This window comes from Pelophylax lessonae (assembly GCF_965119305.1).
Source record: "Pelophylax lessonae genome assembly, chromosome: 11".
Classification (NCBI taxonomy): Eukaryota; Metazoa; Chordata; class Amphibia; order Anura; family Ranidae; genus Pelophylax; species Pelophylax lessonae.
In genome coordinates, this window is record NC_138778.1 from 147,538,006 (window position 1) to 147,563,814 (window position 25,809).

Below are 25,809 nucleotides of genomic sequence, written 5' to 3' on the forward strand. Positions count from 1 at the left end.
ATTGTCTTTATTTTTCAAAACTTCAAATGTACAAAATATCGACCGATACGTTGTGAGCAAAATATTGGTATTGGTATCGGCCCTGAAAAAAAACATATCTGTCTATTCCTACTCTGTACATTACAGGGTTTTTAACAAGCTTTGTTGCAGATTCCTACCTTTTTGTTAGTCTGAAGAAATCCCTGTTTGTTCCTCTGTGCTGAGTGGGTCTAATGGGAGTGGTTTCATGATTACCTATCAGCAGTGGCAGCTGCAGAGCTCTAATGAGGGAAGCTGCTGGGCCTGTATCTTTTTAGACGTATCTCACCAAAAATGACATTGTTGTTGCAGGGGATGCCAGAAATCTGACTTGTATCTTAGGCAGACTTCTGGGAAATATGGTGAGCCAATCACACAAGCAGGAAATGATGTTTCTGGGGTGTGGTCAGTACACATTCTATGTACAGTACACCTCCAGGTAGCCATATTGCATTGCATTTTCAGAAAATTACATCAGCCGCAGATTGAAAAGGAAAGCTAATTTTCAATTACAATATGATTTGTGTCGCAATTGTATACGCTATATTGTTTTTTCTTTATTTGCTATTTTCTTCCCCACTAAAGTGGAGTTACCCTTTAGACCTACTATTGGTCTCTTATAGCTCTGTATTAAGTGGATCATATACTGCAATATTATTATATAATCTCCTTTTAGATCAATTAATATCTAAAGCCCCATACACACAGGCCGAACATCGGGTTACATTGGACGGGTCAATAAATATCGGCAGACATTCGGCCCGTGTGTACTGCAGCCGATCCGACAGAGAACGGCCAAGCACCCGGCTTCTGTCGGATGAGCATGCTGGAGAACCAGCAGCCAAACTGCTGGAACACAAAAGAACAGCAGAGAGCTGTCTATTTGAACAAAATAATATATAAAAATAGTGCTATGTACCAGGCATAAGTACTGTAAGGTCTTTTTGGTTTGATACAAGTTTAATGGATTGTTGTACATGTTTGTACAACTTGATTATAGTGCAGTGATGGCAAACCTTGGCACCCAAGGTGTTTTGGAACTACATTTCCCATAAGGCACAACTACACTGCAGAGTGAATGAGCATCATGGGATCATGGGAAATGTAGTTCAAAACATCTGGGGTGCCAAGGTTTGCCATCACTGGTATAGTGTATGGTCAGCTTTATTGCTTGTTTTACCAGGTATGCATACCTGCTGCTGCATAACAAGGGACCCCCACTTGCTGATGTAGCACACCCCTCCTAAGGAGCCCAAGTGAAATGGGATCCCCCACTCTGCACAACCAGGCACACCAGCACCCAAGCCCCAGGCCACCCCTCCAGATTAGGGGGCACCCTCAAGGGTCACTGACAACCTTCTCAGCACTTCATCCCCATCTTCCACCCAACTGCCCCTGCTGGCATGACTTATGAGTCTTTGAGGTGGCCTGTCCCTCCTACTATTTGTCTGGAGAGCAGAGGCAGACAGGTGCAGTCAACCACCAAGCTTAGGGAAACTTGGCCAAATGTAGAAACTAGATTGTTGCTTAGCTTGTTTGGCTTGTAGCACAGCCAAAAACTAAATGTAACTTGTCTGGAGCAGGGTGCTACATCTGGTGAAGCCAGTTATACTCACCTGAGTCCCCCCAGCCAGGGCCTTTGTTTCCCCTGTCAGGGCCCACAAATCCAGCACTGCTTGTTAAGTCTCATTGTCTGGTCCCCTTTACTCCCATTGCTCCAACGGCATCTTAAGAGGACCCTCTCCATTGGCTGACCAATGCAAATTGTCCCCATCACACATGCAGGGTAGGCACGGGGTGATAGGGTGGTTGTCATGTCCTACGTGTTTCCCTCCTCGTTGGGTGCTAAGAAAGGGTCACATGGGAGGCCTACCCCGGGATGGGTTCTTCTGAGCTATGCTAGACACTTTGTACAGCGTCACTGCCTTACACATGGGGTACCTTTTACTCGCGACCCAGACAGATGATCAAACATGATGGAACTCTAAAAAATTCTCTCTGATGTTCTCAGCATAACCACGGTTACTTGTGCATTTAGGAGGGACACGCAGAGCCCTTGCCGTCTCCACCTGTCCAGTATGTCACCGCTACCTCACTTCCAGTAATGGTATGGGGTCCCTCTGTGCATCTAGCATGCACTCCATGTGTGCACTTCACTTAAAGCGGAGTTCCAGGCTCCTGCAGAAAAAATTTAGAATCGGCAGCTACAAATACTGTAGTTGCTGACTTTTAATATTGGGACACTTACCTGTCCACGAATCCAACAGTGTCTTCACCCGAGCTGATTTTTTAATTTGCTCTCTGGTGCTGCTGCCGCCATCTCAGCTAAGGGAAACAGTGAAGCCTTGCGTGAAGCGCACTGTGCTTTGTGAATAGCGGGGGAAGGAGAAGGGGGGTCGAACTTCTGGCTGAGTTTGCCACGGCAGAGTTAGCCAGAAGTGGGAGCGGGTACCTGTCAAAAACTAGGTACCCGCTCCCCCCCGAAAGGTGCCAAATGTGGCAGCGGAGGGGGGAGGAGGCAAACAAACAGTGCTTCCTCTTTTGGGTTGAGCTCTGCTTTATCTCATCCTCTTTCATACATATGTACAGGTTGAGGGCCTCAACAGTGCAGATCTGCTCCCGTTGCTGTGGGAGACGGACCTCAGCCAAAGGAGTGCTGACCACATCTTCCTCGCTGCAGGAGGCTAGCTTACCTTCCACATGTACACAGTTATGACAGGTTTCTAGAGAAACCTTTGTTACCCTTGGTAACCACTTGTATTTTCACACTGTATGCACCCTTGTACTAATGTCTTCATACCTCACCGTAGGCTATATGTGCCGGTTACTTGCATTGCACCCCTTTAGTAACTTCAGCCCAGGTCAAGACAAAGTTTCAAAAATTTTACTTGAAGAATAAATTACTATGATGACAGACAATCGACAGTCCAGGATAAAGTGGCAACATTCTAATTACATCCCTAGTCCCTAACTACAGGTTTGTGGCTGCCCCAGCATACCTGTTAAAGCAGAAGTCCAATACTGGTTGAGTCTAGGTCTAGCATCTGGTTCCAACTTCAGCATGTTACTGGCTACTCACGCTCCAGCAATGGCTTCAGGTGGCCCTGGCAGGCCTACACTAAACCTCCTATTCTCTTTCCCTTTCCTTTGCGCTATTTCTTTCTGAGTCCGGACCTCCATCCCATCTATATCACACAGGACCGGGGGGGGGGGGGGTCAGACTCAGCAAAAACCCACCAAGAAAAACCTGGGAATTACAGTTAACCCTTAACTTTCTGCTGGGACAGCAGCAGCCACTACCTGCCTAAACACAGGCAGCGATTTTGACACCCAGACAAAGGATCCCTCAGTGAAGTAAACAGCGTGTAGAAGACCCCATTGTTGGATGATTGTGGAGGTTTTTTGTTTTTTCCGTAACCCAGCAATCAAATCAGGATAGTAGGGGGGTTAACTTTTCCTCTGGAATTGGGTTTTAGGAGAGGCACAGCTGGGGTTATATTGAGGTTTGCCCATTCAGGACACAGTCTGTGGAAGCCCAAGTCCCCCAACCCACTTCTCCAGGACTCTACCTGCACTTCTTCTGTGGTTGCCACTGCAAAATATTCAGTTTCCAGTTATTGGAAAGAATGTGACTTCCTCCCATGATGCAGCGCTCAGTTCTTGTGAGCACTTGCTAGGCCCAGACATTGTCGCATGATGGAGGGGATCCTTTGAGGTCTAAAAACCAGGTGGCCCTCAGTATGTTGGTGGCAGCTGTAACATAGGAGAGACATGGGTGGCACAGTGGTTTAGTGGTGTAGTGGTGGGCGGCACAGCGGTGTAGTGGTGGGCGGCACAGTGGTGTAGTGGTGGGCGGCACAGCGGTGTAGTGGTGTAGTGGTGGGCGGCACAGCGGTGTAGTGGTTAGCATTTTCACCTAGCAGCAAGAGGGTCGCTGGTTCGAATCCCAACCACGACACTACCTGCCTGGAGTTTGCATGTTCTCCCTGTGCCTGCGTGGGTTTCCTCCGGGTACTCCGGTTTCCTCCCACACTCCAAAGACATGCTGGTAGGTTAATTGGATCCTGTATAAAATTGTCCCTACTATGTATGTATGAATGTGAGTTAGGGGACCTTAGATTGTACGCTCCTTGAGGGCAGGGACTGATGTGAATGTGTAATGTATATGTAAAGCGCTGCGTAAATTGACAGCGCTATACAAGTACCTGAAATAAAATAGAGAAGTTTTATCAGACAGTGGGCAAGCTTTGCACAGGCATTGTCATTTTGCTCTAAATTGGGAAGATAACAGTGCCTCTTTAAATCTCATTAATAATAGACTGGGAAGCATTCTTTACTTGGTCTACTGTTATTTAAATATATTCATTTTTTTAATGTATCCTTGGAATAGTTTCAGTGCAATACTCTAAAACAGCAGTGATCTAACTCATGCAAGTTATACTGACTACATTCCCAGCTCTGACTCTCACCAACTCAGCATAAATGAGGACTATTTATACACGATGATTGGTAAAACTGTTCTAACCAATCCATGTGATACTTTAATCCGCACTTATTCATCTACATTACATCTACATTATCCAGCTACAGCCCAGTCACTGAATTGCCAATGATCTGTGGGACATCATTGATTCCTTCCTGTGGGTACAGCATGATGTATTTAAGGCATTTCTGCATCTTAGACTCATCATCTCAGTAGTACTGATCCATACACCATCCAAGAAAACCTAGAAGTTACTTTAACTCCATGGTAGAACCACTTGAAGACCAGGATTTTTCTGGCACTTTTTGTTTACATGTATCAATCAGGTTTTTTTTTTTTTGCTAGAAAATTACTTAGAACCCCCAAACATATATTTTTTTAAAGCAGAGGCCCTAGAGAATAAATTGATGGGTTTTGCAATTTTTTTTTCACACAGTATTTGCGCAGCATTTTTTGTTTTTGGGGAAAAATACACTTTTTTAACATTTTAACCACGTAAGGGCTGGGCCTATTTTTGACACTTGTTTGTTAAAAGTCAAAATCATTTTTTTATTTGCTAGAAAATTACTTAGAACCTCCAAACATCATAATGTTTTTTTAGCAGAGACCCTGGAGAAAAAAAATGCAATATTTTTTATCACACCGTATTTGCGCAGCGATCTTACAAACGCAATTATTTTGGAAAAAATACACTTTTTCAATTAAAAAATAAGAAAACGGTAAAAAGTTAGCCCAATTTTTTCTATAATGTGAAAGATAATGTTACGTCGAGTAAATAGATACCTAACATGTCATGCTTCAAAATTGTGCACACCCGTGCAACGGCAACAACATAAGTTTTACTATCCATACGGCACTCTTTAAAAGCTTTTACACAGGTTACCACTTTACATTTTACAGAGAAGGTCTTGTTCGATGATCTGACGTTCAGTGTTACCTCACATGTGTGGGATGATCGCTGTTTGTGTGCGTGTGGGATCCGATATTCACATTCCCCTATACTTGGCAGCACAGCATGACAGGGGCTCTTTATAAAAAATGTTTTATTTAACCACTTAAGCCCCGGAAGATTTTACCCCGTTCCTGACCAGGGCCTATTTTGCGATTTAGCACTGCGTGATTTTAACGCACAATTGCGCGGTCGTGCGACGCTGTACCTAAATGAATTTGACGTCCTTTTTTTCCCACAAACAGAGCTCTCTTTTGGTGGTATTTGATCACCTGTGCGATTTTTTGATCACGCACTATAAACAAAAAAAGAGCGTCAATTTTGCAAAAATAACAATATTTTTCACATTTTTTTATATGAAATTCCCCAAAAAAATGTAAAAATCTAAATTTTTTAACATTTTACGCCAATTTGTTTTCTGCTACATATTTTTGGTAAAAAAAATCGCAATAAGCGTATTTTGATTGGTTTGCGCAAAAGTTATTGCGTTTACTAACAAAGGGAAAGATTTTTGTAATTTTTATTGTTTTTTTTTTTTTAACGAGTAATGGCGGCGATCTGTAATTTTTTTTTTTTTTTTGCGGGACTGCGACATTGCGGCGGACAGATCAGACCCTTGACTGATATTTTTGACACTTTTGGGGGTACCAGTGACATTACTGCAGTAATCAGTGCTAAAAATATGCACTGTTACTGTAATAATGACATTGGCCCGGAAAGGGTTAACTGTATTGGTGATCAAGGGGTTAAATGTATCCCTAGGGGCGTGTTTCTAACTGTGGGGGGCGTGGCTAGTAATGTAACCACAGAGACATACGATCTTACATAGCAGGATCGTATGATCTCTGCAGTTACACCAGGGAGAATGACAGACGGCTTTGTTTACATCAGCCGCCTGCCTTTCTCCCTCTCCTGAGCGGGAGATCGTGAGTGGCCGGTGGACATCGGAGCCGCCGGTCACACGCATGGGGATGCCCGTGAACGAGCGGGGGCGGGAGCGCACGCTCGCCCCCTACAGGCTCCTGGGCGAGCGACGTAGCCCTACATCGGTTTGCCCAGGAGCGGCTGACTGCCGCAGTAAATATACTGAAGGCAGTTGGCAAGTGGTTAAAGTTTCTTTATTTGGTCATGTGACCATAAAGCTATGGCTGGTTTTTGTCCTTGTGGAGGGCCAATAACTCTGCTGAATTCCTGCTAATCCCAAATAACAGGGACATCAATCTGCTGGCATCCAAAGCTCTAAAGTGTCGTTAGCCCATCAGCCACCGAGAAAGAGGATAGCACCAAAACTATGTATGCAGGGAATATCGGAGCAATATGAAAGCAACACTCAAAAGATGGATTATTGTGTAGCCTACTCTTCTACTTTAATTATTATAATAAATAAAACAAAATGTCAAAACTATATTTTTTGGCCTTTAAATGTGGGCAGATGTATTTGTTTTGTATAGGAGACATGAGTTAAAGGGTAACTCCACTTTTATGGGAAAAAAATAGCGCATAATAGAGCATACACAATTGGGACACAAGTCATATTGTAATTTATTATTGGTAAAAATGACCTTCCCATTTCAGTCTACAGCACTGTCATTTTCTGTAAAATACAATATGGCAGATGATGTACAGAACTCCCCCAGAAATGTAATTTCCTGCTTGTGTGATTGGCTCACTGATTTTTCCAGAAGTCTGCACTAAGATACAAGTCAGATTTTGGGCATCCCCTGCAACAAAAATGTCATTTTTGGTGAGATACTGCCAAAGGGAAATTGCGTCTAAAGAGATACAGGCCCAGCAATTTTCCTCATTAGAACCTTGCAAGTGCAGCAGCTGATAAATATAAAGCCACCCCCATTCACTTTGAACATGGACACAGACAAACAGCTATTTCTTCAGAATAACAAAAGGTAGGAATCTGCAACAAAGTTTGTTAAAATCCTTACAATGTACAGAGATCACCCAGAGCAGAATGTTATTTTCTCAACATAAGTGGAGTTATGCTTTAAGTAGCTAAAGTTACTCTTTAACAAGATATTCCTGATATATGTGAATACCCTTGTATCTGAAGAAAATGCTATGGCAGTGCATATCTGCTCTTGTCTCCATTTTGCAGCATATCTTTACTCCAGAATTATAGATAAAATACGATTCAGATCAAGGCCACTGATAAGGGGGTATCACCTGCCCCTCTGTACGGAGCCCAGGCCCAATAAGTTCAACAGGGGGGCCCAGAGCAGCAGAAGAGGATGAAATTAGAGGAACCAATCCCCTGTGTTTACAATGCTTCCATTTGTGATTGAACAGGGAGCCCCTGTACAGAGAGCTTCCTGTTCATTCACTCTAGAGAGGTGGGTAGGCAAGCGCAGTAGCAGGTCTGGTGTGACTAGGGTACTGTGGTGGGGATGATAGCATTGGCAAGGGAGGGGACTATTGAGGAAACCCATATGAAGGGTTCAGTTCAAAGTAAATAAAAAGAACAATCTTCTATCTGCTCTCTTCATTCACTCTGCAGCTGAGGCTGCAGAGAATGCACTGAGGAATCTGTGTCCTCAATCTCTTTTTTGCTTTCTGTTGGTTGTCTGTTTAGACCCCTGATATTTAACCAACCCCCCACAGGGTTATTCAAAAAGTGTAACAAATAGAAAAACTAAAATTGTAAAAAATAATTTAAAAATCATAAGTACGGGTATTCTGGTTGCATGAACGAGCGGTTTGTTCATGCAGCTGAAGCCGGCTGTTAGGCATGGTTTTACTGTTCCTGTCAGCTAGGCTGTATGGGGCCCCATGATTTCTAACATCAGCCAGCCCTGTTTCAGACACTGTATTAAACAGATGCAACAAAGAATACAAGAGATCCAGCTTTTGCTGCTGAAGTCATAATGCGCTTCATTAAAGTATAAGTTCACCTTTTGTAACATGTTACATCCATATTCAGGGTGTAACATGTTACTGTAGCACCAGCCCATCCCCCCACCTCCCATTGTGAAAGTGAATGGAGGATCTTCTCCCCCCCCCCCCCCCCTCCTCCGCTTGCTGTCACAATTAAAAAAAAAAAAAGGAGCCCAGCTGCGTCTTTCATTCACAGAGGTCTGTGAATATGAAAACTACAAGTACCAACAGCCTTTGCAGCTGTTGGCTTGTAGTTCTCAATGAACTAGCAGGGCACTGTTGAGCTCTCTGGTAGTTCATTGATTCTTCCTGTTAGTGTGAAACTGCCTGCTCTCGTACAATGCACTGGCAGACAGCTTACACTGAAAGTCTACAGGAGTCCCGCATGGCACCCATGTTCTGCTGATCGCGAGTGCAATGCTTTCCGGGCTCCTAAAAAAAAAAAAGTAAATGCACATTTTTTTACCTGCAAAAAAATGTGCATGTATTTATTTATTTTTTTAAAAGGTGAACTTATCCTTTAACCACTTAAGCCTCAGAAGAATTTACCCCCTTCCTGACCAGGGCCTATTTTGCGATTCGGCACTGCGTGACTTTAACGGACAATTGCGCGGTCGTGCGACGCTGTACCTAAACGAATTTGACGTCCTTTTTTTCCCCACAAAAAGAGCTTTCCTTTGGTGGTATTTGATCACCTGTGCGATTTTTACTTTTTGCGCTATAAACAAAAAAAGAGCAACAATTTTGCAAAAATAACAATATTTTTCACATTTTTTTATACATTTTTTTTTTACCATATGTTTGGTAAAAAAAAATCGCAAAAAGCGTATTTTGATTGGTTTGCGCAAAAGTTATTGCGTTTACTAACAAAGGGAAAGATTTTTGTCATTTTTGTTGTTTTTTTTTTTAACGCGTAATGGCGACGATCTGCGATTTTTTTTTTTTCGGGACTGCGACATTGGGGCGGACAGATCGGACCCTTGACTGACATTTTTGACACTTTTGGGGGTACCAGTGACATTTCTACAGTAATCGGTGCTATATATATGCACTGTTACTGTAAAATTACACTGGCAGTGAAGGGGTTAACTTTTTTTTGAGAGGGAGGGGTTATGTGTGTCCCTAGGGGCGTGATTCTAACTGTGATTGGCTGTGGATTGATGAGTAAGAACAGTGATCAACGGTCCTACATAGTAGAACAGTATGATCGCTATTCATACACAGGGGAGACTGACAGGCGGCTTGTTTACATTAGCCGCCTGCCTTTCTCCCTTCATGGCGGACGATCGCGCGTGACCGGCGGAGATCGGGTCCGCCGGTCACACGCGCGGACTCGTTCGTGAACGAGCCTGGGTGGGAGCGCGCCTTCAGGGGCGCGTGCTCGCCCACTATTGGCTCCCAGGCTAGTGACGTATATACACTTTGCCTGGCAGGGGCTGACTGCCGCAGTAAATAGTCGTGCGGCAGTCGGCAACTGGTTAAAGAGATATTCAAAGTGATCCTGTGCTTTGCCCATGGTAGGTAGATTTCTGCCCACTCTTTAGATTCCACAGAGCCTCCTCCGAGTGGAGGCTGAAGAGTGGACGAGCTTTGTACTCCTCCATATAGAGTGGAGAAGAGGCTGCAGATATAACAGTCACCCAGGGGGATTCAATGTGCAACAGGTGCCAGAGGAGGGAAGACAAGGAGAGGGCCCTTCATTGTCCTCCTCCCCTGGGGGAAGCTGGGAGCACACATCTCCCTGGGGGAAGCTGGGAGCACACATCTCCCTGGGGGAAGCTGGGAGCACACATCTCCCTGGGGGAAGCTGGGAGCACACATCTCCCTGGGGGAAGAGTGATATTGACAGCAACATCAGTGAAAAACTTCTAGGGGAAGATCGCAGAGAAAAGGTTTCAGTGGGGATTCGGTGGACAATCCCACATCCTTGCCCTGGCCAGCTTCTGCAACATAATGATTGGGATGAAGGAAGGAATCGCTATGTGATGTACTAAGCTATATGGGGATTGAATGCTATGAGGGGGTATCAAAAAGTTTTGAGTCTAGTTTTGTAACACGCCAACAGATGGCAGCACACACAGTACCAGGGAGCACCGACCTTCATAAGTCAACGTGGCAAAAGACTTCGTCCTGTGTACACCGGGAGATGTGCAACTGGTGCTATTCTGACCATGTGCGTTACCACTTCTGCTGATTCACATCATGGACAGCAAGTTAGAACTTCGAACAACTTCAAAATGCAGCATTGTTGCAAAACTAGTTTCAAAACTTTTTCATACCGCCGTATAGTGGCAACAAGCGCTGTATGACATTTCTGTTGAGAGTCATACAATCTTTGGTAAGCCTCAAAGTGTTTGGTGGAGAACACGTGGTGGTGTTTATGAATCGAAAGTGGAAATTATACTACAGTTGTATCTGTTGTGCTCACTCAAGCATTCACAGTGGTGGATTAATTATGGACACTTGGGACTTTTTAATATAAGTTTGTTTTTTATCTAATATTTATTTAAATGTACATTTAAATATTAGCATTGTGTGTATATGTATGTATGTGCGTGTGTGTATATGTATATGTGTGTGTGTGTGTGTATATATGTGCATAAAGTGCCTTGCGAAAGTATTCGCCCCCCTTGAACTTTGCGACCTTTTGCCACATTTCAGGCTTCAAACATAAAGATATAAAACTGTAATTTTTTGTGAAGAATCAACAACAAGTGGGACACAATCATGAAGTGGAACGAAATTTATTGGATATTTCAAACTTTTTTAACAAAGAAAATCTGAAAAATTGGGCGTGCATAATTATTCAGCCCCCTTAAGTTAATACTTTGTAGCGCCACCTTTTGCTGCGATTACAGCTGTAAGTCGCTTGGGGTATATCTCTATCAGTTTTGCACATCGAGAGACTGAAATTTTTGCCCATTCCTCCTTGCAAAACAGCTCGAGCTCAGTGAGGTTGGATGGAGAGCGTTTGTGAACAGCAGTTTTCAGTTCTTTCCACAGATTCTCGATTGGATTCAGGTCTGGACTTTGACTTGGCCGTTCTAACACCTGGATATGTTTATTTGTGAACCATTCCATTGTAGATTTTGCTTTATGTTTTGGATCATTGCCTTGTTGGAAGACAAATCTCCGTCCCAGTCTCAGGTCTTTTGCAGACTCCATCAGGTTTTCTTCCAGAATGGTCCTGTATTTGGCTCCATCCATCTTCCCATCAATTTTAACCATCTTCTCTGTCCCTGCTGAAGAAAAGCAGGCCCAAACCATGATGCTGCCACCACCATGTCTGACAGTGGGGATGGTGTGTTCAGGGTGATGAGCTGTGTTGCTTTTACGCCAAACATAACGTTTTGCATTGTTGCCAAAAAGTTTGATTTTGGTTTCATCTGACCACAGCACCTTCTTCCACATGTTTGGTGTCTTCCGGGTGGCTTGTGGCAAACTTTAAATGACTTTTTTTATGGATATCTTTAAGAAATGTCTTTCTTCTTGCCACTCTTCCATAAAGGCCAGATTTGTGCAGTATACGACTGATTGTTGTCCTATGGACAGAGTCTCCCACCTCAGCTGTAGATCTCTGCAGTTCATCCAGAGTGATCATGGGCCTCTTGGCTGCATCTCTGATCAGTCTTCTCCTTGTATGAGCTGAAAGTTTAGAGGGACGGCCAGGTCTTCGTAGATTTGCAGTGGTCTGATACTCCTTCCATTTCAATATTATCGCTTGCACAGTGCTCCTTGGGATGTTTAAAGCTTGGGAAATCTTTTTGTATCCAAATCCGGCTTTAAAATTCTCCACAACAGTATCTCGGACCTGCCTGGTGTGTTCCTTGTTCTTCATGATGCTCTCTGCACTTTAAACGGACCTCTGAGACTATCACAGTGCAGGTGCATTTATACGGAGACTTGATTACACACAGGTGGATTCTATTTATCATCATTAGTCATTTAGGTCAACATTGGATCATTCAGAGATCCTCACTGAACTTCTGCAGAGAGTTTGCTGCACTGAAAGTAAAGGGGGCTGAATAATTTTCCACGCCCAATTTTTCAGTTTTTTATTTGTTAACAAAGTTTGAAATATCCAATAAATTTTGTTCCACTTCATGATTGTGTCCCACTTGTTGTTGATTCTTCACAAAAAAATTACAGTTTTATATCTTTATGTTTGAAGCCTGAAATGTGGCAAAAGGTCGCAAAGTTCAAGGGGGCCGGATACTTTCGCAAGGCACTGTATGTGTATGTATGTGTATATATATATATATATATATATATATATATATATATATATATATATATATATATATATATGTGTGTGTGTGTGTGTATATATGTTATACATACTGTACATATCACTATTCTGTTTGTAAAGCATATCCTATACTGTGTGCTAGCTACTTTTTATATCACATTATTCCTTGCAGCGCAACTTTTTCTTGTTGTATTACATTGCTTTGATGGTTTACCTTTCCTGCAGAATCTCCATCACCCGGGTTACTGCTGACATCTCTCTTGCCAAACGATCTGTCCTGAATAATCCAAGCAAGCACAATATCATGGAGAGATCTAACACGCGTTCCAGTTTAGGTGAGTGTTCAGTAAGCCTTAATACACTGACAGAACGAATGACATCCTGATATATGTTTGCAAACAAGCAATTTTTTTTGCAAACAGAACCAAATGGGATTTAGAATCCTTAAAAGAGATGTATGTTTTTTTTTTATAATTTATACCTAAATAGGTGGTAAGCTGTCCCCCGCCGCCTCTACAATGAGAACCGAGTGATCGAACGCCTGATCGCTCGGTTATGACAGCATCCCGAGCAGAGAGCTGCAGCCTGTCAGTCAGCAGCTCTCTGCTCTGCTCTGCTCCCTCCTTCCTCACTGGAGCGCTGGGCTATGGAGGGGGCAGAGAGGCCGGCTTAGGCTCTCAGCAGCTCGATGAGAGGCTGAGCCAGGTGTTGGTCCAGGCACCTGGCAGATTCCAACTTCCATTGTTGTGATGATGCAGTGCCTGGACCGACATCTGTGACGTCAGCAGAGAGCAAATTTCAGCCCACTGTGTCCTAGGCAAAGAGAGCCACCGGCTGTAAGAGAATCCAAGCCGCCGAAGTGGGACCTTGCCGCTGAGAGCGGATGACGTCACTCGAGCCCTAGGCAGAAGAGCGGTACCCTAAAAGGGGAAAGCCACTGTGACCAGTGTGGCTCTCCTTGCCTAAGACACAGTGACCCATTGGTGCCTGAGCCAGCCCAAGTCAGCGTGGTCTATTGGCAAACTGCTTATACATTATCTTCAAATATTTTAATAAACTACCAGTGTTTTTATCGATCACTGACTGTGTGTCACTGCAGCTATTTTAATACCCAGTTTACACCAAGCCCCTGAGCACTGTCAGCCTTTTGTTCCTCTCTGCTAATCTATCTCTATGCACCCACCCTGACACAAATTTCCAACTGCTTTTATCTCCTGTGTCGGAGAACTTGTTAGAAGTTATCATGCTGATAACAGAGGAACAGAGCAGCAGAAAGACACGGGACTTAGAGCTTTGGAGAGAGATAAGTAAACACTACAGATATATATGGCCAGGTCAAATTTCATGAATGGGGTTTACATCCACTTTAACATGATGTTTCAATTTCAGAAGTAAATTCTCAATATTTTTAAATCTGCGTGTGATTGGACTGACATCTCGAGAGCATTTTGCTTGCATTAATCTAGGGCCCGGTTCACACTGCTGCGACTTCAAAGTCGTGCGACTTTCGCACCGAAGTCGGACCAAAAGTAGTGCAGGAACCTTTCTTTTAAGTCGGAGCGACTAAAGTCGCTCATATTAGTACGGTTCCATTGCACTTAATGAGGTGCGACATGTGCTCTCAAAGTCGGAGCACATGTCACACCAGTGTGACCGAGCCTTAGAGCACACTAAGGTAAAAAAACTCAATATCATCAGGCCGTGACTTAGCAGCAAGTAGAATAGTCTGGATTTCCTGGTGAGTGATATATGTCGTTTTTTGAAAGACCTCTACCAAAAGACTGAACCACACTGGGGAACATAACACACAAAAGTGGAACTTAAATTGTTACATAGGAATTTGCTTATCCTATTTGGTCCCAGAGCTTTTTTCATCAAAAGTAATTTTGGCAGGCCTACTTCAAGGCAAAGATCAACCCCCACCCCTCCCCATGCACATCTGCATCAATATAGTAGGTTGTGAGAGGGAATACACACGGAGGCCAAGTGATGCAGAAAAGTATGTTGAGGCCGGGTTCACATGTGTGGCCACGGTTCACAGCATGGGGTTCGGTGCATCCATGTTCACTGGTTCAGGTGCCTGCACAGGACCCTGCGGACAGGACAGGATCTGCAATCAGGACCACAGCAACCCCAGACCTGTGTGAATTGGCTCCATTGAGAGCTGGTCGCACTCGCCTGTCATGTGAATTGTTACATAGTTACATAGTAGTTGAGGTTGAATAAAGACAATAGTCCATCCAGTTCAACCTGTGTAGGTGTAATCATCTCCCATACCCCTGAATGTTCTGATCCTTGAGATGTACGTCTAAGAGTCTTTTGAAAGCCACCATACTTCCCGCAGAAACCACCTCTCGTGGTAGAGAATTCCACAATCCTGTAGCCCTAACAGTAAAGAACCCCCTGCGTTGCTTGGGGTTAAAACGCATCTCCTCTAATCGCATTGTATGCCCTCGAGTCCTCATGCAATCCTTTCGACTTAATAGCTTTTTTTCTATGCTGAGATCACCATTGAGGTATTTGTAAATTGCTATCATGTCCCCTCTCAGGTGTCTCTTCTCCAGGGAGAATAAATCAAGCGATTGCAGACGCTCTTCATAATTAAGGTCCTCCAATCCCCTAATCAGTTTAGTTGCCCTTCTCTGGACTCTCTCCAGCTCCAACACATCCCTCCTGAGGACTGGGGATCAGAACTGGACAGAATACTCCAGATGCGGTCGGACCAGAGTTTTATAAAGTGGAAGGATTATAGTCTTATCTCTGGAATACATCCCTTTCTTTATGCTGGCTTTGATAGCTGCCGCTTGACATTGCATGCTGTTGCCTAGTCTATCCTCTACCAGGACTCCCAGATCTTTCTTCATTTTTGATTCCCCCCCAAAGGTTCCCCCCCTAAAGTGTATTGTGCTTTTATGTTTCCAGTCCCCAAGTGCAAGACCTTACACTTCTCCACATTAAACCTCATTTGCCAAGTCGTTGCCCACTCCGTTATTTTGGCCAGGTCATCCTGTAGGATATCTGCTTCATGCTGTGCAGTTATTGCCCTGCCCAATTTTGTGTCATCTGCAAAAACTGATATAGAACTACTGATCCCGTCCTCAATGCTTTTTATGAATAAATTGAACAAGGTTGGTCCCAGGACTGAGCCTTGGGGGACCCCGCTTACTACCTCAGACCAGTCTGAGTATGCGTTATTTATTACCACCCTTTGGACACGCCCTTTTAGCCAGTTCCGTATCCAAGAGCAAACCTTGTGGTCGATGCCTGAAGACCTTATTTTATAAATTAAGCGCTTGTGGGGAACTGTATCAAACGCCTTAGCGAAATCCAAGTACACCACATCCACTGGTCTGCCCCTATCTAGCTCACAGCTCACCTCCTCGTAGAATGTTAAGAGATTGGTTTGAGAAGAACGCCCATTTGTAAACCCGTGCTGATTACTGCTGATGATGTTGTTGTCTTTAGCAAACACTACGATATAGTCCCTTATCATCCCCTCCAGAAGTTTACATACTATTGATGTCAGACTGACAGGCCTATAATTTCCCGGGATATGCCTCTGTCCTTTTTTGAATATCGGTATTACGTTCGCTTTCTTCCAATCCCCTGGTACATCTCCTGTCCTAATACTGTCAGCAAAGATCAGGAACAGTGGTCTAGATATAACCTTACTGAGTTCTTTGAGTACTCTCGGATGTACGCCATCCGGACCTGGTGATTTGTTTGTGTTAAGTTTATCCAGCCTTTCCCTGATTTCCCCCTCTGTTAGCCATAGTGGCAAGTCCTGTGTATTACTACTAACCATACAGTCATGGTCAGTGTACCCCTCCTTTTCCTGTGTAAAGACTGACGAGAAAAAAGCATTCAGCACGGTTGCTTTTTCAGTGTCCTCTGTAACCATCCCCCCATCATCGCTAATTATGTGTGCAATATGCTCTGCCCTAGCTTTTTTGCTGTTGATATATTTAAAGAATTTCTTTGGGTTTTTTTTACTATCCTCCGCTATTTGTCTCTCAAAGTTGATTTTAGCTATTTTGATTTCGGGTTTACTTTTCTTATTTGCCTCCTTGTATTGCTCGAAAGCCGATACTGTGCCCTCTGATTTATATTTTTTGAAGACCATTTTTTTACCCCTAATAAGATTTTTAACATTAAGGTCTAGCCAGCCAGGTTTGGCTTTGTCTCTTCTAAATGTATTTCCCATAGGAATGCACTGCATATGCTCTCTGTCCCTGACCTAGCCACTCTGCAAAATGTGCACCAACTAAAGCGGAACAGTGCTGTTTATTAGCATTACCCACACCTAGGATGGCCTCAAGGGTCAACTAGGGCAGCAGCGTCCAATCATACAGCTGCTCTCCTGATAACATTTACGGAGGCCTCAGAAGAACATAGGTTCCCCTTACCCTCTACTCTCTTTCTCTGCATAGCGGCTGCAGGATAGCACCACCTATGCAGGGAGGCCAAACTACACTTGCCAACAAGATCATTTACACTATATTGTCAAAAGTATTGGGACGCCTGCCTTTACACACACATGAACTTTAATGGCATCCCAGTCTTAGTCCGTAGGGTTCAATATTGAGTTGGCCACCCTTTGCAGCTATAACACCTTCAACTCTTCTGGGAAGGCTGTCCACAAGGTTTAGGAGTGTGTCTATGGGATTGTTTGACCATTCTTCCAGAAGAGCATTTGTGAGGTCAGGCACTGATGTTGGAAGAGAAGGCCTGGCTCTCAGTCTCCGCTCTAATTCATCCCAAAGGTGGTTTATTGGGTTAAGGTCAGGACTCTGTGCAGGCCAGTCAAGTTCCTCCACCCAAACTCGCTCTTCCGTGTCTTTTATGGACCTTGCTTTGTAAACTGGTGTGCAGTCATAAGGAAGGGGCCATCCCCAAACTGTTCCCACAAAGTTGGGAGCATGAAATTACCTAAGATGTCTTAGTATGCTGACGCCTTAAGAGTTCCCTTTCCTGGAACTAAGGGGCCAAGCCCAACCCCTGAAAAACAACCCCACACCATAATCCCCCCTCCACCCAATGATTTGGACCAATGCACAAAGCAAGGTCCATAAAGACATGGATGAGCGAGTTTGTTACTAATTCCTTTGGCTGTCATAATATTTTATGCTACATCCTTCACTATTATGATTTGTTCTCCCTGTTTATCGGTTAAAGCGGAAGTACAAAGTGAGATCGAACGTATCTTTGAGTTGGCTCGAACCCTTCAACTCGTTGCTCTTGATGCTGACACCATTAACCACCCAGCTCAGCTTGCCAAGACCTCGCTGGCGCCCATTATTGTCTACATCAAGATCACTTCTCCTAAAGTAAGTACTACAGGATCATAGAGACCAGTGTTCTATTATCAGACAACTGTGTTAACCGGTAGCTCATGGAGGGCAAAAATGTATATGATACCAATTATGTTGTAATGGTGTGATACACAAAATGATGGCATCAAAAAGATACTTTTGGCAAACACGACTGTGTGGTTGAATCCAGCAGCAGAATGTGCGGCTGCAGCCGGCTGATTAAGAAGAAATTTCCAGGCCTGTTCTAACAATCGACTTCTATCGAACAGACAAGGACACACATGGATCGAAATTTCGCTGCTCCCTACTGACTCTGCTGAAGTTCGATCCATCTATTGCCAGCTTTAGCCTCCTTATTGAAAACTTTTGAGATGGAAAACTCTGCAAAAAAGTGTTAAAGTAGAACTTTAGTCAGAAAACTAAGTCCTGCTAGAACACTTCAGGCTGGCTGCTTTTGCAGGTATAGCTAAGTAAAACATGCTCCAATGCTGTTTAATCACTTCCCCTCTGGAAGATTTACCCCCCTTCATGACCAGGCCAATTTTTTGCTATATGGCACTGCGTTATTTAAATTGACAATTGCGTGGTCATGCAACGCTGTACATACTGTAAATGAGATGTATGTCATTTTTTCCCCACAAATAGAGCTTTTTTTTTTAGTGATATTTGATCACCTGGGTTTTTTCTTTTTTGTGCTATTAAAAAAAAAAAAAATAGACAATTAACCTCCCTGGCGGTCTGATTATTTCAGATTTTAGGTGCTGAAAGCGGTACATTGTTTTGCACGGAAATCTGTTCTGTACATTTTCAAACTCTCCTGGAAAATTGAGAACGATCATGGCGTCCAAAAAGCGTTCTTTTTGCGCAAAAACGCTTTTAGATGAACTGGAAAACAGCGACAGTGAAACTGAGTTACCTGAAGAACTGAGCGATAGCGATTGGTGGGAAAATTCATCATCAGGTACGGAAAGTGACGACAGCGACGATTCTGATGTCTCTTTCTGCCACATCGCTCCATTGGAAATTCTGAAGAATCATTTGATTTACTTCCCAAATTCCACAAGCTACAGTATGTGCCAGAAAGAGACATCAGAATCGTCGCTGTCGTCACTTTCTGTACCTGATGACCAATTTTCCCACGAATCGCTATCGCTCAGTTCTTCAAGTAACTCAGTTTTGCTGTCGCTGTTTTCCAGGTCGTCTAAAAGTGCTTTTGCGCAAAAAGAACGCTTTTTGGACGCCATGGTCGTTCTCTATTTTCCAGGCACAAAGAACTGGAAAAGCACAGGCAGGGCACTGGAAAAATCGCCAGTTGCAATCCTGTGGTGAAATGGAATGATACAGTGTAATCCGTTACCGATCACAGCTTTGTATCATCTCATTCGTGTATTTACACTTATGAATTTGCCGCCGGTTCCACCCCCCTGCATCGCAACGCTCGCATGAAAGAGAACCGGAAGAAGGCAAGTGCCGGCATCTGCCGTGCACAGAGCGGGGAGAGTGTGAGGACGGCGGGGATCGCAGGGAAGGTGAGTAACATTGCGGGGTAATCCAGAGTGTGGCTCGGGGGTTACCGCTTTTGCTACTGAAAATGAACCCCGAGCCACACTCAGGAATACCACTAGGAAGGTTAAAAAAAAATATATATATTTTTTACTTTGTGCTATAAAACATATAAAATAGAGAAATTAAAAAAATCTAATTTCTTCATAAATGTAGACTAATATGTATTCTGCTGCATATTTTTGATTAAAAAAATCCCAATAAGCGTATATTGATTGGTTTGCGCATTTATAGCATCTGCAATCTATAGTGTATATATACTGGAACTTTTTTTTATACTAGTAATGGCGACTTATAGCGGGACTGCAATATTGCGGTGGTCAATCTGACACTTTTTGGGAAACAGTGACACTAATACAGTGATCAGTGCTAAAAATATGCACAGTCACTGTACTAATGACACTGGCTGGGAAGGGGTTAAACGTCTAGGGCAATCAAAGGGTTAAATGTGTGCCTAACCATTGTTTTTTTGTGTACTATCTGTGGTGCTTTCACTAAGGGATGAGCTGGTTTTTATTCCCTACTTTGCAGGGAAACAAAATCCAGCACATTCAGCTGACAGGACAGAGTTCTGCATTGTTTACATAGACAGAGCTATGTCCTATCTGTCTCCTCGCCGATCAGTGGGTGATGGTGGTCATCCATTGGCCGGCACCCACTGATCGGCTTTTGCTGTGGCTATTCATAGCAGAATCTGCACACCCCCTACCCAGAAGACTAGAATAACGTTTATACAGGATTCTGCACAGAACGGCCACCCTGTAGCAGTAAAAGCTACAATGGGCCGGTCGCCAAGTGGTTAAAATCCAGTAATACAATGTCTCATCCTGCTCTGCACATGCTCAGTTGCTCTCTATTTTTAGGCACGGTGCCAAATTTGTAGAGGCTGATCTGCTGACAACCTAAAGATTTACTGCTGTTCAGGGGCTCTGTGCTTTCATCAAAATGGCAGCATGCAGTAAGAAGAAACCGTAACAATACTGAAGGCAATATAGAGCACATGGAATGTATGTTTCAAGCTAAAGAACATCATTTTTTATCAAGTTGATGCTTGCTGACTGCTTGCCACATATATACTGAGGCAGGCTGGCTTGGCTGCGCAAATCACTGTACCTGTACGGCGATCCTGGGAGCGCGTGCACCCCCCCCCCCCACATTAGCCAGCAGGGGACCTGATTCACAGGGCCAGCGGCCACGATTGCCGCCAGCACCCCCAATCACTCCCTGTAAAGAGAGAACAGCGGTCTGCTGTTGTAAACACAGCAGACCGTTGTTCTCTCAGCAGTCAGAACTGAGCTCCTGTGTTCCTCCTATTTAGGATTATAGGTCTCTGTGTTGATTTCACAAGCCCACCCCCCTCACAGTTAGAAAACACCCCCTAGACACACACTTAACCCTTTTATCGCCCCTGAATTAACCCCTTCCCTGCCAGTGTCATTATTACAGTAACAGTGCATGTCACTGGTCCCCCCAAAAAGTAAAAAAAATGTCAGTTAGGGGTCCGATCAAAATACGCTTATTGGGATTTTTTGTTTACCAAAAATATGTAGCAGAATACAAATTGGCCTAAAATGATGAATAAATATAATTTTTACATTTTTTTATTGGGAATGTTATATAGCAGAATGTAAATAATATTGTTTTCTTTTTTTTTTTTTTTTTCAGACTTTTTTTACTTGTAGGAAATAAAGGACATCAATTTTAGTTGGGTACAGCGTCGCGCGACCGCGCAATTTTTCGTTAAAATAACGCAGTGCCGAATCGCAAAAAAAGGCCTGGTCGTAAGGGGGTAAAACCTAACGGTTATTAATTTTTCATCAGTCAGACCGGTCTGGATGCATTGAAAGGGAGAAACAGTAAAGCATAACTATACCTACAACTCTACTGAGCAAAGTGCTAGAGTGTCTTTAACAGCCCAAAACCTGCCCCACTTATGCTCTGTTCCCCCAGCTCCTCTGCCCCTTTTTTCCCTCTGCAATATATTAGCCGTGTATAAGCTGGTAAGATAGTGTCCGATCTTACACAGGGATGATGATGTCACCCTCTCCCGCATGAGACAGGGTTGCCAAATCACTTAGGCACCTTTCACACAGTCCGCTTTGTCGGTGGACTCCGTTTTTCTCAGCGGGGATCGATCTGCCGATCCCCCGCTGAGCAGGTAGATGACAGCTCCGTCTCCTCTGTGTGCAGAGACACAGCTGTCAGGTCCCTGCTGTACTCTATGGGAGAATCGGATGAGAACAGACTGTCTGTCTGTTCTTATGCGATCCCATCTGCCGGACGGATGGAAAATAGGGTTTCCATCCGTCCAGATTGGACGGAGCGGATCGGATCAGATGTCTCCGCTGACATCCGATGCCCCATAGAGATGCATGGGGGGACCGTTCACATCCGCCTGAAAAACTGACGGGCAGATCTGAATGGTCTGTTAGTGTGAAAGGGGCCTAAACTCTACAGTAATATTTAATGGAAGGAGGTCCTATGTTCATCCACACATGGAAGCACCTATGGTATGCAATCTAATAATCCCTGTTTTTAAGCAAATGTTTAATGTATTGAGAATTTTAACTATTAAAGGATAAGTTCATCTTACTGAACATGTTACACCCGTATGGGCCGAGAGCTGGGAAGAGTGTGGTGGAGCCTGAAGTCTGCTGATCGCGGTTGCAGTACTTTGCAGGCTTCTGTTTAACCACTTGCCGACCGCTCACTCGAGCTCTACTGCGGCAAAGTGGTTAGTTCCCGTCCAGCGACATAGACCTACGTCGCTGGACTCCTCCCCTTGTGGGCGGCGCATGCGTGCCGCCGGAGGCTCGCTCCCGCTGTTGTCAGTCACAGCGGGAGTCGGGCCAGGGGAGAAGAGGCGGTAATCACCGCCGCTCTTCCCTGATCGCCGGGGATCTAGTGTGGAAATCCGCCCACTTGTGTAAACAAAGCGGGCGGATCTCCTAAGTGACAGGCAGGGTCAGATTGCAGGGTTCAGCATAGCTGAACCCTGGATCTGTGCTTGTGTCACTCAGTCACCTCCCCCCACACATGTCAGTAAGCACCAGGCATACATTAACCCCTCCCTCTCCAATAAAATTAACCCCTTCCCTGCCAGTGTCATTTTTACAGTAACAGTGCATATATATAGCACTGATTACTGCAGTAATGTCACTGGTACCCCCAAAAGTGTCAAAAATGTCAGTCAAGGGTCCGATCTGTCCGCCGCAATGTCGCAGTCCCGCAAAAAAAAAAACGCAGATCGCCGCCATTACTCGTTAAAAAAAAACACCAAAAATGACAGAAATCTTTCCCTTAGTAAACGCAATAACTTTTGCGCAAAGCAATCAAATTGTGATTTTTTTTTTAGCAAACATAGGTAGCAGAAAACAAATTGGCCAAAAATTAAAAAAAATTTTGATTTTTACATTTTTTGGGGGGGAATTTCATATAAAAAATGTGAAAAATATTGTTGTTTTTTCAAAATTGTCGCTCTTTTTTTGTTTATAGCGCAAAAAATAAAAACGCACAGGTGATCAAATACCACCAAAAGAAAGCTCTGTTTGTGGGAAAAAAAGGACGTAAATTTCGTTTGGGTACGGCGTCGCATGACCGCGCAATTGTCCGTTAAATTCACGCAGTGCCTTTAACAGACTCTGTGATCATTGCAGGGAGAAGGATTGTCGGCTGTGTTTACATCAGCCATCCGTCCTCCCTCAGCGGGGAGGCACAGTGCCGAATCGCAAAAAGTGGCCTGGACGTAAGACAGCAAAATCCGCCGGTGGTAAAGTGGTTAAATAACTAATAAATTCACATTTTTGCACCTGCAAAATAATGTGCATTTATTTTTTTTGTAAAAGGTGAACTTAACCTTTAAAGTGCGAACACACCTATCTTGCATCTCATAAATGATATTTATGTAAGCTAGTTAGATTTGAGCACAGACGTTCTTTTCGTTTCATTGAAGGATAATTTGGCTGATGTAGTGACCCCTTTGCTTGAAATATGGATATGTATAGAAGCATTCAGAGGGTTAATTGACATGATCCTTCAGTAACATTATATGGGCTTCCTATTAGCTATTTTGTTTTGCCAGTTGAGTGGGATCTAGATTGGACAGATGGTCTTCAAGGTCTAACAAGAGTTCTCTAATGGCACATTAGCAAAAGTGTGTGCTTTGGTGAACAGGATGAAATACCATATCCCAAAAACCCCAATGGTATGAATGTACAATACAGTGTATACAGACCAGCAGTCTGGGGACTGTAATGTGTAGCACCTTATAATTAGTGCAGAAGTTTGTGGAATATGGTAGATAAAGTACAGTGTAAAATTGTTACTGTTACGTTGACGGGAAATGGAGCAGTGTACGGTACTGTTGTGGTCAATTGAGAGGTGCATGGCTGCAGTGGCAGTCAGTGCAGAGTGTTGGTATTGTTAAGAAAAGTGCCCCTGCTTTGGCAGCCATTGAAGAAGTGGGTGGGCACTGTAGAAGTCAGTGGAGAGATGCACAGGTGAAGTAGCAGTCAGTAGAAAAGTGTGTGGTTATAGTGGCAATGTGTGGGGGTGCAATGGGGGTCAATGGGGTGCATGGGTGCAGTTGTGGTTGTAGGAGAAGCTCATGGGTGCAAGGGTGTTGGTGGAAAAGTGTGTGGGTGCCTAAATGGTCAGCAGAAAATTGCAAGGACGCCTATGGAGGTCAGTGCACAGATGCAGGGGTGCTTAGAGAAGAAGAGAAGCATCGCTGGGGCCGTCAGTGAAGTGCGGTTACATTGAAGTAGTGCGCGAGCACAGTAATGGACAACAGAGAAGTGTTTGAGTTCAGTGGCATGCGGTAATGTATTGGTATAGTGGAGAAGCCCTCTAATGGAGTGATGGTGAATTGAGAACAGTCATTGGTGAATTGGCAGTCATTGGAGAAGTGTATGGGTAGGGTGACAGGTGGGAGAAGAAGTACACCAGCACAGTGCCAGTTAACAGAGAAATTTGTGGGCCTACTGGCAATTGGCAGAGAAGAGTAGGGGAACAATGGTAGTTGGCAGGAAAGTGTATGGGTGCAGTGGCAGTTGGTGGCAAAGGGTGTTATGCGTACTGCATCAAAGTAGCCAGTCAAGGGGCCTGACCTGAGGGGGGCCACCCCTGCAGCTAGAAGAGTCATTGGATGGGTGTCAGCAAAGGGGATGCTAGTAAGTGTCCCGAAGATAATGTAGATCACTAAGTCTATTGCTGGAGAGAAAAGAGCAAGGAGACTTAACCCTTCCATACATGTGGCAGTATGGATTAAGCAGCGCTGCTGCTTCCACAAGCAACCCAGGGAGGCCAAGTGAGAGTTGGCCTTATCCATTGTGAATAGTTCCAGTTGGAGTATCCCACTATTCCCTTCTCCCATCCAAGTTCCAAAATAAACACTAAAAACCAATATCCCTTGGCTGTTTATTGTGTGACGAGCCATCGGGAGTAAGGGGGGGGGATGTGTGAACTGTTCCCATAGTGACTGTGTGCTGGTAATCAGAGGAGGCCCAAGAAGTCATTGTACAGCAGGCTCTACGGGGACAGTGCTACAAATGTGTCAAGGCTGTTTTGCTGACTTTCTGTGAGTGATTCTTTAATTTAAGGACAATAAAACTCCAGAACCTGGCAACAGCGTGTGGGCACCTTTTAATTGTTATAACTGCAATGTACTAATCGGCTCCATATGTGATTTCTCTTCTTTTAAACCTTGTCAGGTATTGCATAGACTGATAAAATCAAGAGGGAAGTCGCAAGCCAAGCATTTGAATGTACAGATGGTGGCAGCAGATAAACTCGCGCAGTGTCCCCCGGTGAGTGTGTGTGCATTTCTGCCAACTATAGTCAAAAGAATATAAAGTACTGTAATTCTCAACTATAGTGACAGGATACATCCTGGAATCTGTAGAAGGAAACAACCTCAGTAGACAAAATCCAAAGGCTGGCTTCAGCGTAATTACCTCCCATAGGACATGCCTCTCTTCATCATTTCACCCTGATAGGGCTTAATCAGAGAGGTTAGGGTTACATCTTGCTCAATAAACAAACACCATCTGCACCCGATATCCTAGATATTCTCCAAACATTTGTATTTGTTGCATTATGCAATTATACATCTATTTCACAAATGGAATAAAAAACCGCCTTATGTACACCAGCTTTACTCTGGTGATAACTGCTGGTGATAACTGGCTATTGTGGAGGTTTCACAATAAGTTTCAGAAGAGCATTCTGGAATACGTTCTGTAAGTAAAGTTCTGCACATGACTATTTTCATGTTCTGCATCCACCACCGGAAACCTTTTGTATGTATCCTCACTTCAAAACAATCACCCACACCACAAAGGTCCATACC

General features: G+C 44.0%; 1 protein-coding gene across 4 annotated transcripts in view; it reads left to right on the top strand.

Moving 5' to 3' along the window:
* The window catches only part of CACNB1 (calcium voltage-gated channel auxiliary subunit beta 1), a 211,189-nt gene that overhangs the window by 167,009 nt on the left and 18,371 nt on the right, over positions 1 to 25,809 (top strand). For all 4 annotated transcript variants that reach the window (XM_082271857.1, XM_082271859.1, XM_082271860.1 and 1 more), the window contains 3 exons: positions 12,811 to 12,920; positions 17,761 to 17,912; positions 25,172 to 25,267. In XM_082271857.1, coding sequence (XP_082127983.1) covers positions 12,811 to 12,920; positions 17,761 to 17,912; positions 25,172 to 25,267 — 358 coding nt within the window. The remainder of the gene's footprint in view (positions 1 to 12,810; positions 12,921 to 17,760; positions 17,913 to 25,171; positions 25,268 to 25,809) is intronic.